General features: G+C 42.9%; 1 protein-coding gene across 6 annotated transcripts in view; it reads left to right on the top strand.

The window, feature by feature from the left end:
• PLEKHA2 (pleckstrin homology domain containing A2) overlaps nt 1–16,608 on the top strand; it is a 40,184-nt gene that overhangs the window by 20,346 nt on the left and 3,230 nt on the right. For all 6 annotated transcript variants that reach the window (XM_042477623.1, XM_042477627.1, XM_042477625.1 and 3 more), the window contains exons 6-11: nt 1,807–1,914; nt 5,793–5,933; nt 6,603–6,671; nt 8,105–8,175; nt 8,974–9,037; nt 16,021–16,098. In XM_042477623.1, coding sequence (XP_042333557.1) covers nt 1,807–1,914; nt 5,793–5,933; nt 6,603–6,671; nt 8,105–8,175; nt 8,974–9,037; nt 16,021–16,098 — 531 coding nt within the window. The remainder of the gene's footprint in view (nt 1–1,806; nt 1,915–5,792; nt 5,934–6,602; nt 6,672–8,104; nt 8,176–8,973; nt 9,038–16,020; nt 16,099–16,608) is intronic.

The raw sequence follows: 16,608 nt of genomic DNA, 5'->3' as shown, positions 1-16,608 counted from the left end.
CATTTGCAGCTTGAGTTAAGCTGGGGATGACTAGATGCTCTTCAATGAATAATAATAATAATAATAATAATAATAATAATAATAATAATAATAATAATAATAATAATAATTTCCCATCCCTATGATTCCACATTGAGAGGCAGCATGCCAATGAATCCCTATTGCTGGATTGCAACAGCAGAAATGCATGCCCTTATGGTCTGCCTGGAGGCTTCCTGGATGCATCTGGCTGGCTTTTATGAGAAACAAAACAGGATTGCGGATTAGATAGGAGCTTTAGTTTGATCCAGCAATGTGATTCTGATTAGTCCTATGGATAGAAAACAGAGCTTGGAAACAGCTTCCTTTTTTTACCGCAACTCCCAGAATCCAAAAAGCCAGCACAACTGTTGTTGTGGTCCAAAAAGATGTCTGGAGACGGAGTCCAAAGCAGGACTGTTTTATAGCGCTAGCAAAAAGCGACTTGTGGTCCTTTTTTTAGCCTGCCATGCTTCACCTCCACCATAATGTGTGCATGGTGAGCTGTGGTTTTGAGAGCAGCCTTGAAAATGCTTTGCGCTGGACCAGATGAGAGAGAACCGGGATGTGGGCCAGCTGGGGTGTTAGCCTAAAAAAGAAAACCGGTTTTACTAGCCCAGCCTACAGAGTGCCTTCACTTCTCTGATGGCAAAGGAAATCCACCCAGATTTTGCTTTCAGATGGCAGATACAAATTGCTGCTATCAAATAAGAGGAAGCACAGGAAAGGTTTGCATCCTAGACTGGCACACCCAGAGGTTTATACAGGTCTTGCTTTTATGCATGTGCTCTGCCCAGAGAAGTGTCAATCGATGCCAAGAGCAGTTAGATGTCTCCGTGTGATTGGCACTAGAAGAGTCATGCAGATGGTATGGATGATGATGACGATGTTGCCACATCGCTTGTAGGAGGACATATCTTAGTGGCCTTGGGCTGGGAAGGCATTTGGAAGGGAGTGAAGGAGGCACCCGGGATGACTTCTATCGTCGGAGAATGCCAACATCCCTTGGAAAGGATGGCTGAGCCATTTTTTACTGCAGTACCTCTGGAACCAGGGATGTGCATCATTGCTTATTTTGTCATTGCTTGCAAGCATGAAAAATGTCAAAGGGGTGATTTTTTTCCAAGGGCCGAAAATAGGTTTCGTAGAAAGTGACAGACACTGAGATACACTTTTAACTTAAAGATGGAGATACTCTATTAATCACTCACTTGCTTACAAAAATAAGCAAAATTATTGCAGTGTGGACTAGCTTCTGTGCTCAACAGTGCAGCTGAAAAACGCAAAGAGTACATGTGTGTGTGTGTATATATATATATATATATATATGTTCGTATGCACACATTTAAAAAAATCATGTGTTCAATCATATACTTCTGCAGTACCTAAAAAATTTGCCTTCGCCATTGGATACCACAACTCAAATGTAGTGCTTTTTGTAGCGGCATCTTGCAAACCCAGACAGGCTAGTCTGTACCAACATACTTGCAAAATTATTAGATCTATTCTTTTTTAATATGCAACAGTGTGCTCAACTGGAGGAATCACAAGAGTATGTGTGAAGTTTCTAATGGGCTCCATATGAATCCCCTATGGCTGTTTTTGTCCCTAAATGCATATAGCACTCTGGTTAGCTTCCAAACACTAGCAACTGGTACAAGCACTAAGATGATGGATAAAGTTAAAGTTGTATAAAAGTGTATTTTCCCTGGTCCAAAATACAAGCAGGTTCTGAGCGGATAGCTGATCATGTGTACTGGACATAATGTGTCCTATTTTCTCTCTTAGGTACCGAAAGGTGGAAGTTTACCCCTAACCACAGATGTTGGAAAGCGCCCCTACAAAACTGAGATCATTGGCGGGGTGGTTGTACAGACGCCCATCTCAGTCAACCAGGTGAGAAAGGAATGGCTTTTCAGAATGATATGTGGATGTGGAAGAAGGATGCAGAAAAGGGGTGTTGTGTTGGGGAAGAGCCAAAGCTCAATGACTAAGGACAGGCTTTATCTGTGGAAGTTGCAGGTTTCGTATTGACGTTTTAACACATTAGTTAATTTAATTGGTTCTTTTAAAATCTTTTTATTATGTGGTTTTAATTCATGTTGTCAGCTGCCTTGGATCCCAGTTGGGAGAAGGGCACAATATTTATCCATCTGTCTGTCTGAGAGCCAGTGTGGTATATTGGTTTGAGCATCGGACTATGACTCTGAAGACCAGAGTCTTGAAACCTTTAAACTCTGATTTCAAAGCCAATCCCATGTAGCATTATTGGAAACTTTAATAGTTTGTGATTATATATGCACTTATTACTGCAACCATAATAGTAACAAGAATAGTAACAAGGGAATTTATATGGGAAAGAGAAGGAGGAATGGTGTTAAGAAAATGGCAGCATTACATCTGCACTAGACTCAGTTTTTGTTTCCAGAGTACATCAGGTCATGCAAGGGGAACATGTCATTTAATCTCCTGTGAACTCTAACCTTAAATTAGTCTGGAGAGACCTTTAAAATCATTTGGACCACAGAGCTCAGCATTCCTGATCATTGGTCATGCTAATGTGGGTTACAATCTAAAACATCTGGAGAGAGCCATGCTGAGCAATTAGACCAGCCTTGCAACAGGCAGAAGCTCTCCACAGCTTGGCGAAAAGAGAGAGAGGGTTGCAGTTGTTGTTGTATGCCTCCAAGTTGTTTCCAACATAGGGCAACCCTATCATGGGTTTTCTTGGCAAGATTTGTTCAGAGGGGGTTTGTCATTGCCTTTCTCTGAAGCTGAGAGAGTGTGGTTTGCCCAAGGTCCCCAAGTGGGTTTCATGGCCAAGCAGGGAATCGAACCCTGGCCTCCAGAGTCTCAGTCCAACACTCAAGCCACTACACCATGCTGGCTTTTTAAATACCTTTTTGTCTGCAGCTGGTGCCATTTTGGCTTCATATGAATCCACAACCATCAAATAAGTTTGCTTTTAGTATGTATGTCTTACAACCTACCAAGTATGAGGAGCTCACCATAGAGCTTCCCAAGAGTGCATGCTTTGTGCATCAAAGTCTCCAGCTTCGGAACCCATTGCTTCTGAGTAAAAAGATGTAACCAGATTGCAGGGATTGCAAACTTGAATCCTTTCCCATGTCAATAACTCCTTTGTCCTAGGAAAACTATCTCATTCCAACTTTTACATGCACAGATTTTTTTTTAATGTGGGGAACTATTGAGGATGGGACCATGTGCTTTTGCTGATCAGCTCCTTGGCACTGTATCCCAGCATCCTAATTATTGGCTTTGCTGGGCTGGGATTCTTGCGCTGCTATCCGCCCTGTGCCTTGAGGATGGCAGGCTAGGAAATAATTTAAGTATATTGCCAACCAGCTTGCTAAGTGCTTAAGCCGCAAAAGGAAATCCTCAGCTTTCATTTCATTACAGATGTTGAGTGCTTTATGGGAGTCGACTTTAATTAAGGCTTTGTCCTTGGTGTTTAATTAAACGGCTTGGCTATATCCATCGTCCAGTCCCTCGACTTCTTGATGCCATGCTCCATCTGCTTGTCAATAATACAAAATACAACCCCAGCACACATACCGACATCGCTTCATTGTGAACATGGGATTACAAGAAAAGAGATCCCAACTCAACATTAGGGAGAAAGTCCTGACAGTTTGACCTTGGAAGACGCTCCCTCGGACTGTGATGGAGTCTCCTTCTTTGGAGCTTTTTGAACAGAGGCTGGATGGTTTGACACCACTTTTAACTGCCATGACTTCATGCTATGGAATTCTAGGATTTGTAGTTTTGTGAGAGATTGAGCCTTCCTTGTCAGAAAGTGCTAGTGCCACAACAAAGTACAAAACCCTGCATCCCCTAGCGTGGAGCCTTAGAAGTTAAAGTGGTGCCAAACTGCTTTATTTTGGCAGTGTGGCAGCAGTTTGAAGCCTAACCGTTCCCCCCCCCCCCCCCACCCTGTTTTGGAAATGTTATTCTCTGTTTCGTTCCTTCAAGTTCCTCTATAGGACTTGGCCATTGTGGAGAAAACGCTGACCTCTGAGTCTGAAGAGGGATATGTGCCATTTTCCTGGGCTGCTGTGTTCCTTTGTGCTTTTCTTTGGCTGCAGCTTGTCCACCAACCTCCCTTGGAAACTGGGTTGTTGGTCTTTATTGTTTTGTGTGGGGTTCCCCATGCTCAAGGGGGGAGCCTGCTTCTCTGGCAGAGTGAGTTGGCGACCAGAAACTGGGCACACAATGCGCCATTGTGTACGTCTCCTTTGTCAGCAGGGAGCTTTAATGATGAAAAAGCAATAAGTGGGGGCAGTGGCCCATGTAATTTATGCAGTAGGCAAAATCCCCCTTGCTTCCCTGAATTGCAAGGCCTTTGGTGCTGGTTCGGGTGAATTTAAAAGTTGCACCCATAGAACTCTTTTATTTGTGCAACTTCCATTTAATCATGTGGCGGTTGCGAAGGTCTCATTTTTCCTGCCACCTAATTCTTTTTCCTCCCTCTGCATTTCATTTAATGGACTGTGAGGAAAGATCACTTTCTTCCTGGCATCCTCCCCCCTTCAATAATTATTTTCCCAGCCTAGCGCCAGTCTTTTCTGTCATGGCATCTAGACCCGTTGCTCATTGTCTTCTTGAGATGAATGTTCTGGCATAGATCCCGCTCTGTGACCTTTGGAAGCATGGAGGAATATAGCCCATATCCTCAGTTCTCCCTGACTCCCCTCCAAAGAAAAGCCCTTCTCTGAGGATCTTAAAACTCAGCCAGGATCATAGTGGGAGACATAGTCTTTCAGTCTCTGTATGTTACATACAGAGAGATAAAGCAAGGATGGATAAAGTGTGCTCCCTCTCAACTCTTTCTGTTGAACCTTACCTCTCCTTTCCCTTTTCTGGAAGAAAAGGAGATAAATGGCTTCTCATGAAAGATTCTAGGAACCTTTTAAATAGATCACAGCATCTCCCCCACCACTGTTTTAAGATTTTTAAACATCTGTTGTTCAAAATATTTTTAGACTATCTGTCCACTGGAAGTTGCCAAGATCAGAAAACTGGCTCCTTGCAGCTGGCAAAGTTGCTCATCTCAGCAAAAAGAAAGAAAGAAAGACCCAGAGCATTGTTCAAAAGATTGCTTAAAAATCTTGCCCGCTGCAAAGTGCATACAGTTAGCCATCCATATTCATGGACTTTTTAATCCAAGGATTCAAGCATCCCTGGTTTGAGAAGAATTTAAAAATATATAAAGTCCAAAAAGCAAAGCTTGATATTTCCATTTTATACATGGGACACCATTTTACTGTGCCATTGTATTTGATGGGACTTGAGCATCCATGGATTTTGGTATCTGGGGGGAAGTTCTGGAACCAAACCCCAGCGGATACCAAGGAACCACTGAATAGCGGATGTGTGCTGGTATGTTGAACTATGGCAAGTCCAACTGTCCAATAAGTCATTTTTGCATATTGCATATTGCAAAGATGCACCTTAAATAAGACACAGGATTTTTTCTTGTGAATGAAACATTGTGGGATGTACCCAGAGAAAATAACCAGCCTCCTTTGGTTATACTTTAGAGCAGAAAAGGAATGTTTTATTCGCACTACGGACATCATAGCCATTCTGGTGCTAGAATTATGAGAATACTGGCAAAATGTATCATCTTTTTCTATTGTCATCCAGTGCTTGCTTTGCATATCTTTCCTGACGTTATCTCTCATTTTCACTTTCCTTTTAGTGGTCTTGACCATTTTTGTCTTTTCTTTCCCTTTTCTCTCTCTCATTTCCAGAATGGAGGGGATGGCTCAGAAGGCAATGAGCCAGCAGTTCATCCTCTTCTGAGACGGTCCCAGAGTTACATCCCAAGTACCAAAACCCCCATTGGACCTCCAGTCCTCAAGAGCGGCTACTGTGTAAAGCAGGGGAATGTGGTAAGTGTCCATCATGGTTTGCCGTCCTGGTGAGATGAATGCCTCAGAGCGACAAATAGTGGTGGGTTATTTCTGTGGATAGGAAAGTTGGATAGGAAGGTTGCCTATGAAGGATTTAAAAAGAGGTAGGATCATGGAATCACAGAATTGGAAAAGAGTATGAGGACCATTGAGTGTTGCTTCCTGTCATATAGGAATATGCAACTATAGCATTTCTGAGAGATGGTCATCCAACCTCTGTGTAAAGACCTCCACAAAAGAAGAGCCCACCGAGGCAGTTTATTCTCTTACTTTCAGAAAAGTTAGGTGGAAACGTTATTCTTGCAGTTTGAATCTGCTGTATATACTCAACTATAAGCCAACCTCATGTATAAACTTATGGATTTTTCCATGACCTGTGGATCGGTCGTGGGTAAAGCTTGGAGGCTCCTTCAGAAAATCCTATGAATTCATGGAGTTGCCATAAGTCAACAGGAGACTTGAAGGCACATACGTACATAGCAGGCAGCCATCTAAATCATGTTCCTTGTTGTCTGTTTCCAGTGTGAGGGTGCCGTCTCACTATTACAGCTATGATTCAGAGACCTATCATCCCTGAAGCTGTTTGGGACAGCAGTAAAAGAGCTTGAGAGAATGTTGATCTCAAAAGAGATTATTTCTGCCTTTCAGAGAAAGAGCTGGAAACGCCGCTATTTTACCCTGGATGATTTTTCCATCAGTTACTTCAAGTGTGACCAGGTAAGCAGCCCTACTGCCACTTGTAGAAGGATCGTGTCCTATGACTGGAGGGAATCCCATCACCTCAGAGCCAAAGCCCCATTTTCCATTAAGTAAAATATTGAGTATTTGTTATTATTGAGCAGCAGAAGCACCCAGCTTTGCCACAGAATCATAGACTTGGAAGAGCCCCCAAGGACTACCCAGTCAAAGCCCCCACTTTGCAGGAAGACACAACCCAAGCACTCCCAACACGTTGCCATTTGGCCTCTGTTTAAAAACCTCCAAAGGAGGGGACTCCACTACATTTCAAGGTAGCGTATTGTACTGTTGAACAGCTCTTACCACCAGAAAGTTGTTCCTAATGTTTAGGTGGAATCTCTTTTCCTGTACAGTGAGCCCTTGGTATCTGCTGGGGTCTGTTTCCAAGTTTTCCGGGACAAACGACAACCACATCCACTAGTCTTTCTGTCTCTCCACCCAAATGCTCCATCATCCTTTCCTTCTGGTCATCCTTCTCCCTATCCCTATACTGGGCTACAGGACTTTCCGTCCCTCCACTCTATTTTAAAAAAGCTTTTTAAATTTTTGGAGTCTTTCAGAGGGAAACACTAATCTCCAACCCTTGTGAACCTGGCTGCACAGAGCTTGGAGAAATGAGCAAGCCAGGCATGACTGCAGCTTCCGCTTTTTCTTGGAAGGGAAGCCTGCTGCCCAGTGACTGAAGATGGCATTGCAGTCTTCCAACAGATTTAAATCAACCTTTTAAATTAGCCTTTTTAATGCTTTTCCAAAATGAAATAACCTCAGTAACTGGTTCCTGGAATATTGCTGGGCGGGGGAGGATTTCTGGTCCCCCACATCAGATAGCCAAAGGGCCTAAGCAGACAGGCAGGATAGCATGGGCCAAGCTTGGGCTATTCTGCCCCATGTCCTGCCCCAGGTCAGTCCCTGGGTCATGTCTTTGAACTGCTACTGCTGGACACTTTGTACTTGTCTCCGCCATTGTGTCATCTGAGAAGACCCTTGTTGCGACCTGCAAAGATGGACATGGGGAACCTGTCTATGTAACGAGGGTCTTCTCAGCAAACCCTACAGTGGAGGCAAGTGCTGGGCATGGGGTCTGCCAGCTGTCACTGTGGGGTTTCCTAGAAACTCTATGGCAAACAGCTGGTCTTTTTAGATCAGGTAAAGTCCCCCTTGGGTTGGGATCAAGGTGGATCCAGTGGATCCATGTCTGGATTGGCTGGTTCCAGTCTGGAGCTAATGGTCTGTGTCATCCATACAGGATAACACATAGCTAGCAGGAGCATGGAGTGGGTCTTTTGGCCCATGTGTACAAGCCCAAAGAAGCACTGCTCCAAGTGACATCATATGGATTATCTGTCTTTGTACCAACATGTCATCTGTTCTTATAAGCGGTTTACTCACCCAGCATCTCTTTTGCATTTCAGGATAAAGAGCCTTTGCGAACGATCCTTCTCAAGGATGTGCTGAAAGTACACGAATGCCTTGTCAAATCCGGGTATGACTTTTCTCTCCAGATGGACTTTCTCTTTGGTATGGTTGGCATTTCTTGCAAGGGCCTTTTCAGCTCATGTGGCAGACCAAAATATGACACCAATATTTTCCTCCTTTTTTGTGCTCTGTCATCTCACTAGAGTTGCTGGAGATAAAGGCCTCTCAAAATTCCCCACATTTATTTGTGGTTGTCAAAATTTGGTGGGAAGGATTGCAAAATATTCCTCAGGGCTCTGATGGGATTCTCCAGCAGCTTCTGGAGTGAGATGGCCATAAGGTTGTAAGAGGCACAATATGGAATGAGTTCAAAGCCCAGAAGCTTTTACAGGTTGAATCTCCCTTATCCGTAAATCCAAAATTCAAAATTGTCCATACGAATAGCTAAGACAGAGATACTTTTGCTCTATGATAGTTCAGTGTACACAGACTTTGCTTCATGCACAGAATTCAGGCTATGTTTATAAGGCATATATGAAGCATACATAAATTTCAATTTTAGACTGGTCACAAGCATTTTGGATAAGGGCAACTCAACCTGTATCCAGATCTGGCCAATAGGAATGGTGATAAAAAGGCCATGATGGAAATAGGCCTATATATTGTTTACAGATTACCTGGGCAGTGGTTTATTTTGTGTTCCAGAAGACATCTTTCTATAGGGAAATATGTGTGCGTGTTTGTGTTTGCGTTAACTTGGAGTACATAATGTCTTCACTATTGAAAGTCTCTTCTAAGATCGGTAGCCAAGATCCATTTAGGTGCAATGGATCCAATGTCAGACTTTCTTTTTCTGTCTTTCCAGTGACCTCCTAATGCGGGACAATCTCTTTGAAGTCACCACAAGCTATAGGACTTTCTATATCCAGGTAAAATTCAAATACACAGCCATGTGATTCTGGAAAATCAGCATGCAAAGGGATCTTGCAGCACTTTGAAACTAACTGAAAGAGAGAAGTTGGTTGCATGAGCTTTCATAGACTTGAGTATCTGAGGAAGAAGGCTTAAGTCTATGAAAGCTCATGCTACCAACTTCTCTCTTTCAGTTAGTCTCAAAGGAGCTGCAAAAGCTCTTTGTATATCCAGCTAAAATAACCACCATATAGAACTTTTAGCTTTTCCAACTATGATCATAGAAACTTGGTTATAGGGCAGATTCTTTGAAAGCTTTCTAGGGCTTCCTGAGAGATAAACTCTGATACTCTAAGGGCACCAGATCTCATCTGATTTTAAAAGCTAAGCAAAGCCAGCCTTGTTTAGTACTTGGATGCAAGGCCACCAAGGAAAAACTGGAGCTGTAAGCTATATTTCAGAGGCAAAAACTGATAAAACCAGCTCTTGAGTTTTCCTTGTCTAAGAATAACCTATGAAATCCATGGGCTTGTCATAAGTTGACAGGGAATCGAAGGTAAATGCACATACACTTGAATTAAAGGTTACCCATTTTGTTCTTCCCAGAACTGAATGAAGACTCAAATGCAATTTATACTAACAATCTGCACTTTTTTGCATTTTTGCTATCTGGTTAACCCTTTGGCCTTCCCATTTAAAACCATGCATCAAAAATATACGCACATTCCAAAAATATGCGCAACCATGCTTTAGTAAATGGAAAGACTGTACATCCAAAAAATGTGCTCAGTTTGAAAAATGCAGGTGGGGAGGAAGGTATGTATTTCTGGGCAGAAAAGAAAAGAAACGATGCAGTATTTATTATTATTATTATTATTCACCTTTATTTATAAAGCGCTGTAAATGTACACAGCGCTGTACATACAATCTTTTTAATTAGATGGTTCCCTGCCCTCAGGCTTACAATCTAAAAAGACATGACATAAAAAGATAAGGGAAAGGTGGTGGGGCTAGTAGGCTAATACATATAAAGTACATAGCAATACAGGGAATGGTTTGATAAAACAGGCACCAAAAGAACATCAAATAGCAAGCAACAATTATGCAATGCCTGGGAACGCTTAATTGTATGGATAGGGCCAAAATCAGACAGTGGTGGAAAAAGAAGAAGCCTCATGATCTTGACGGATTTTGTTGTTGTTGTTGTGTGCCTTCGAGTTGAATCCAGCTGACGCAACCCTATCCCAGGGTTTTCTTGGCAAGATCAGTTCAGAGGAGGTTTGCCATTACCTTCCTTTTGGGATGAGAAAGCATGGTTTGCCCGGAGTCACCCATCCTTATTCTTGACAGCCTGTAAAAATCTGTGAATTATGGCACAGAATCGTACAACGAAAGCATTCTCTGCAAACCTCTTGAAAACCAGGCTTCTGTATGGCTGTTCTTTCATTTAGATCGTATCAAAGTATGTGTCCTAGAACAACCCCGAGAAGCATCTTCGGCCTGTTTGACTCATTCTGTAATGAGTTAGTGTTGAAAGGGCTGCCTGGAGGTAGAGCCAGAATTTAGAAAAGCCATATTTTTGGACTATAATCTCCACAGTCCCATGACTACTAAGGTTACTAGTCATTCTGGCTGGAGCGTGCCGAAAGCTGTGGTCCAAAAAGAATAGCTGTTTCAAGATCAGAATTGAGTCTTGCAAAGCCACCATTGCAGAAGAAATTCAGATTGCCAGTGTATATTATGTTATTGAAGATGGATTCCTAGGAGGTCGGGCTGTATTTGTTTTTGAGTTTATTTTTCTAAGCAGTAAATTTATTTCTTGACAGTTAAACGCTGCTAAACAGGAAGCTTTTGCTGTCGGTCTTTCAAGCAGAAAGGGTGAATGAGGCGAGAGTTGGTAAACAGCTCCTTTGGGCCTCAGGGGGCTTAGCCTGCCAAAGGGATCCTGCCTTCGCCACAATTTCGTTTCCCCATTTCATCATATTTATAATGGTTATTATTTGTATAGGTGCAAATATATATATATATATATATATATATATATATATATATGGGGAACAGTAGCAGAGATGCTCCAGATGGTTACTTTTGGAGACATTTGAATATCATCTATGTGTTTTGGATGGGAGGTCCTTTCAGCACCACCAGTCAACATGACCAATGATCAGAAGTGATGGGAATTGTAGTCCAGTAGCATCTGGAGGGTCCCAAACTGAGAAAGCATGAGTTCCAGCATACAGTATAGAGCAGTGCTTGGTACTCTCTAGACCCATGGTTTCCAAACTTTCGTCCTCCATGTGTTTTGGACTTCATCTTCCCAGAAGACCTAGTCACCTTAGTGAACAATCAGGAATTCTGCAAGTTGAAGTCCCAAACATCTGGAGGCCCAAAGTGTGGTCCAACCACTACTCTAGTTATTTCCAGCTCTGGCCACACCATTTTATTGCTTTTGCATTACTATCTCATGCACACTGTGGAAAGGCAGAAAAACTCTGCCAATCCACTGGAAAAGAAGTTTCACAAATTTAATTAACTTGACCACTTATTGAGTTATATATGTCCTGACAAATGTGAACACCAAGGAAGATCTGTGAGTGTGCTTGCAAGAGCAGGGATACACAGTGTACACATGAGCCCTGGAGCAGCATCCAAGAATACCGAAGTTGGCCTCTCCAAGGATGTCATAATTCTACTGCCCTTGGAAGCTCTTGGATGGCACTGTGGCAGTTTGCTGTTTGTGCAGCTGTGTGTGAAATTGGATGGAGGACTTTTTAAAAAGAAAAACTAGTTTCACTGTAGTTCACACCCCTGCCCTTGGGGATACCAGGAAAGTGAAGAGTAGAATATTGGGGCAATGTGGGGCCAAAGGATGTTTTTAAAAACAGCTTGTGCAAAACAGATTTGTTTTTGGTGTGTGGATGTGTGTCTGCACACATCTGTCACGGAATCATGCTTGGCTGTGTTTTGTGCATCACTGAACCGTATGGTAGGCTCTTGTGCATGGGAACAAGCCTCACACAAGTCCAAATCCCTACTCAGCCATGAAGCTCTCTGGGTTACCCTGCGCCAGTCACACACTCAGCCTAACCTATCTCAGGGGTTTATCACACTGGGGCTAATTTTGGCATTAAAGAGAGATTAAAGCGCATTTAAAGCATCCTGCAAATAAAGTGAAAATGGTGAGTAATTGCGCTAATGATTATCAGCCGCAGTTGCGGAAATAAAGTGATATCAGAAATGGATTGTCGCTGAAATCCTGAAAGTAAAAGGATCCACATTAATGCTTCTTTGTGACCACTTTCATGGCAGGTTTTGTGTGACATCATGTGAAATCATTTCATGTAATTACACAATTTTTCCAGGATATTCACAGGGTAAACTGCTGATCTCCTTCGTGTGATCAACTCCTCAGAGGGGTTATTCTGGAAATAAAACCAAGGAGGACACAGATGGGTCCTCAAAGGTCCCCTTATAATTTTCTATTCCTTCTTTTATGCTCACAGTAACCCTGTTATGTAGAATTCAAAGATATAGCCATGTTACTCTGTATAATCAGTACGTAGAAAGATCTTGTAGCACCTTTAAGACTAACTGAAAGAAGTTGGCAGCAGGAGCTTTCGTAGACCAAAGTCTACTTCCTCAGACACATATCTGTGATGCAGGTTGTGTTGAGTTACATTTAGGAATTTGGATTTGGATGCCATCATGGTGTAAAGCAGTGGTTCCCAACCTGCAATCTTCCAGATGTTTTGGACTTCAGCTCCCATAACTTCTGACTATTGTCCAAATTAGCTGGGGCTTCTGGTAACTGAAGTCCAAAACAAATGGAGGGCCAAAAGTTGTGAACCACTGCTGCAGACTACAAAATATGAGCTGTAGAGAGCCAGCATAGTGTAGTGGTTTGAGTGTTAGATGAGGATTCTTGCACATCCTAGAGAACCCATTGGGTGATCTTGGGCAAGTCACACTCTCTTAGAGAAGAAAAGTCCATGGTAGGTTTGCCTTAGGGCTGCCATAAATCAGAAATGGCTTGAAGGCACACAAGAACACAGCTTCCCCCAAACTGATGCAGTCATGTTGGACGGAGTTGATGGCCGTCGTCCAATACATCCAGAGAGCACCAAGTTGGGGAACTCTGCTGTAACCACTATACCACAGGGTTTCTCCAGATCGATTCTTCACTGACAGACCAAGGACATCTACTGTCACTTGGTTTGCCCCATGCTATGACAAGTAGTCAAAAATGACCAGAACTTTCCCTTCCGTGAATATTTGGGGTGTAGTCCTGCTATGACTTATGCGTGGGTGAACCTTGTTGACTTCAGTAGAACATTCACATGGGACCACAGCTTTCAGTCATCGCGAACAGCATGCTGTCCATCGGGAAGAGTGCTGTTTCCATTTCTCAGAAAGCAATGTTTACCCAAAGCTCATGGGGATTCGTTATTTTTCAAGGGGCTTGTGCTTTTCACCAAACAAACCAAATCTTTGCCCCTTTGCGGAAGTTTACGTGGGCACAGCATTTTGTTTACAACTCGGCTACCCCCAAGTATGTTTATACTGGGGATATTGCGCCAGAAGAAGTTGGGGAGAAAGTTTAGAAAGCCTAACTAGTGAAAGATCTGGGATAGCAGTAGGAATGAAAAATCCCCCATATCTCTCATTCTAACAAGAGAAAATGAAAAAGCCTTTCTCCTTGTAGAGCACATACAGCAAGAGTCTTATGTGCATTTTGCAAAGTTATTTGCGTTCGTGGAGCAAATCTTTGTGCAAATTGTCACATCCCCCCCCCCCCCCCCCCCCCCCAAATTAGTATTTTGTGCTGTGTACCATCCGCTCCAAGAATGGTTTGAGTGTTGGACTATGACTCTGGAGATCAGGGTTCAAATCCCAGCTCAGCTATGGAAACCCACTGGGTGACCTTGGGCAAGTCACATGCTCTCAGCCTCAGATGGAGGCAACGGCAAACTCTCTGAAGAAACTTGCCACGAAAACCCCATGATAGGTTTGCTTTATGGTCACCAAAAGTTGGAAATGACTTGAAGGCACACAGCAACGACAACAGCAACAAAATTGGCTATGATACTGACTACAGGCATTCAGTTCCTTAGCCATTGACTACAGTGTGTGTTAATAATAATAATAATAATTTGTTTTATTTATATACCGCTATTCCAAAGATCATAGCGGTGAACAGCAAGTAAGCTAATTTGCCCCCAACAGTCTGGGTACTCATTTTAGCGACCTCCTCGGAAGGATGCAAGCCTGAGTCGAGCTTGGGCCCTTTTGCTGGTCTTGAACTCACAACCTTGTGGTCTTGAGTGAATGGCTGCAGTTAAGAAAGTATCATATACAAAGAGAAGGTTGTGACCATCTCTGCCAGCCTTCTCACATCAAAAGGTTTCCTGTATGGGTATGATTTTAAAAGAACACAGAAAGGACATGTGGCATCCTGGGAGGACCGCTATAGATGCCAGCTTCTTCTGATCAAGGATATATTGTAGATTTAGAGAAACAGGCTTTGAAAGGCAGCTTAGCATGACACACTGTATAGCATAAGGGACTCTAGTCAGCTTAAAATAAACATAAAACAAATTAAATAATTAAAAAATAAGCATAACATCAAAGACCAACCAGAATTAGAACACATTACTCAGTCTGAGAGGCTCACGTTTTAGGAATGATTTGAAAGGCATGTGTCTTCTTCCAGAACTGGGTGTAATTCTCCTGGGGTTCTTTTGGTGACTCTAAATGACACATATTACTGCTATAGCATAAGCTTTATTGGTGGTGAATGATGCAGTAGATGGCTTCTTGATGCTGTTGTTGTGTGCCTTCAATTTGTTTCTGATTTACAGCAACCTTAAGGCGAACCTATCATGGGGTTTTCTTGGCAAGGTTTGCTCAAAGGAGGTTTCCCATTGCCTTCCCCTGAGGCTGAGAGAGTGTGACTTGCCCAAGATCATCTTAGCTTGTGTGTTCTTCCCAATTAATAACCTTTTCCATCTTCACCTCACTCTGATGTTGCTTAGCCACATTTGTTCTGCTTTTCACCTGTGAAATGTTGGAACGGATCTGGGTCCCCTCTCGTCTGTTCTCCTTGAAAATAAAGGCAGCATCCCTTCACAGTGCTAGGAACTGTTATCTACCAGTGTAGCTTTTGCAAGCTTTAGGCCACTGGCCATGATGCCATTACAACATCGGTTTTGAGAAGGAGCTGTCTGTCATGCACCAAAGAAGGGTTGAGGGCAGGGGTGTAGTTTTGGGGGTGGCAAAATGAGGGCATTGCCGTTTATAAATAACAATCCTGAGCCCATCCTATGGGGATCTTCCTTCTGTCCCCAAATTTTTAGCATTAGAGAGGGCGAGACATTGAAAAGTGTTCATCTGCTGTGTTCTCATTCCCTCAGGTGCCTTTTCTTTGGATCTCTAAACTGTATCCCAAAGGCTGAGTTCAAGTTTTAAATTACTGCAATGCTAGAAATTTTGGAGACTGAAGGAAAATGTCAGGAGTGGGAAAAGAACGTGGTTTGAGTTTTGGACTAGGACACTAGGAGATTGGGGCTTGAATCATGTTTGATACCATTCATTGGGTAACTATGGGCAAGTCACACATTCTCATCTTAGAGGAAGGCAAGAGCAAACCCTCCCCTCAATAAACCTTGCCAAGAAAACCCTGTGATGAGGTCACCATATGTCAGAAGCAATTTGAAGGCAAAGAATTCTTGCATGAGGATGCTATGCTGTCATTCCTGCCCCACCATCTGTGCCACCAGGCAAGGCACAAGAGACATGGGCAAATTTGGCAGTCAATAATTCATAGATTAGCCAGGACATTTTACAGTCCCAAGATTAATGTCTTCTATCATGTGCATTTCTCAGCTTTCAAGTTCCCACTGAGCCTGTGCATAGTTCAGCCCAGAGGTGTGAGGACTTGGGTGGGGAGCATGATCTTTGTCTGGTGCCATCCCAGTCTCCATAATCATCTTTTTTCTTGCAGGCCTATAGCCCTGAGGACATGCATAGCTGGATCAAAGAAATCACGGGGGCGGTGCAGGCGCTCAAGTGCTGCTCCAGGGTAGGTCATATCCTTACTGCTTCCTGCATAGCATCAATTAATTTTCTGTGTTTGTTGTCTTAAGCAGACATCATCTGTTTTAATGTCTTGGATAAACAGTTGAGGGATAGCTCATTTCCAGGAGATGGCTTTCCAGCCTCTGGAGTCCTCCTGGAATGGGCAGCAGGAAGACTGGGGACAGCCATAGACTTGGTGTGATGGGAGCTGTATAGTCACCCACGCCTCCCTACAGCTGCAGCATTGCCTCACTCTTCCTTGGAAAAGGACATCAAGCATGGTTTGAGGACCTAGAAACCTAACCTTAGATTAGAGGGCCAAGCACATTAATTGTTCATCAGATTAGTCACCCATTCCCACTCTCCACAATCCATTCTGGTCTATCAGAAGTATGTTTTTGACCAAAGGAATACATTCTGCAAAACCATGTGCCATAGAAATCAGCAAAGCAAACTCAGTAGCCACACTCATCATAGAAAGTGAATATAAATAAATAAATGATATGATGATGAT

This window comes from Sceloporus undulatus, chromosome 6 (genome assembly GCF_019175285.1).
Source record: "Sceloporus undulatus isolate JIND9_A2432 ecotype Alabama chromosome 6, SceUnd_v1.1, whole genome shotgun sequence".
In the NCBI taxonomy this organism is placed as follows: Eukaryota; Metazoa; Chordata; class Lepidosauria; order Squamata; family Phrynosomatidae; genus Sceloporus; species Sceloporus undulatus.
This window is presented reverse-complemented; position numbering and strand designations above follow the sequence as displayed.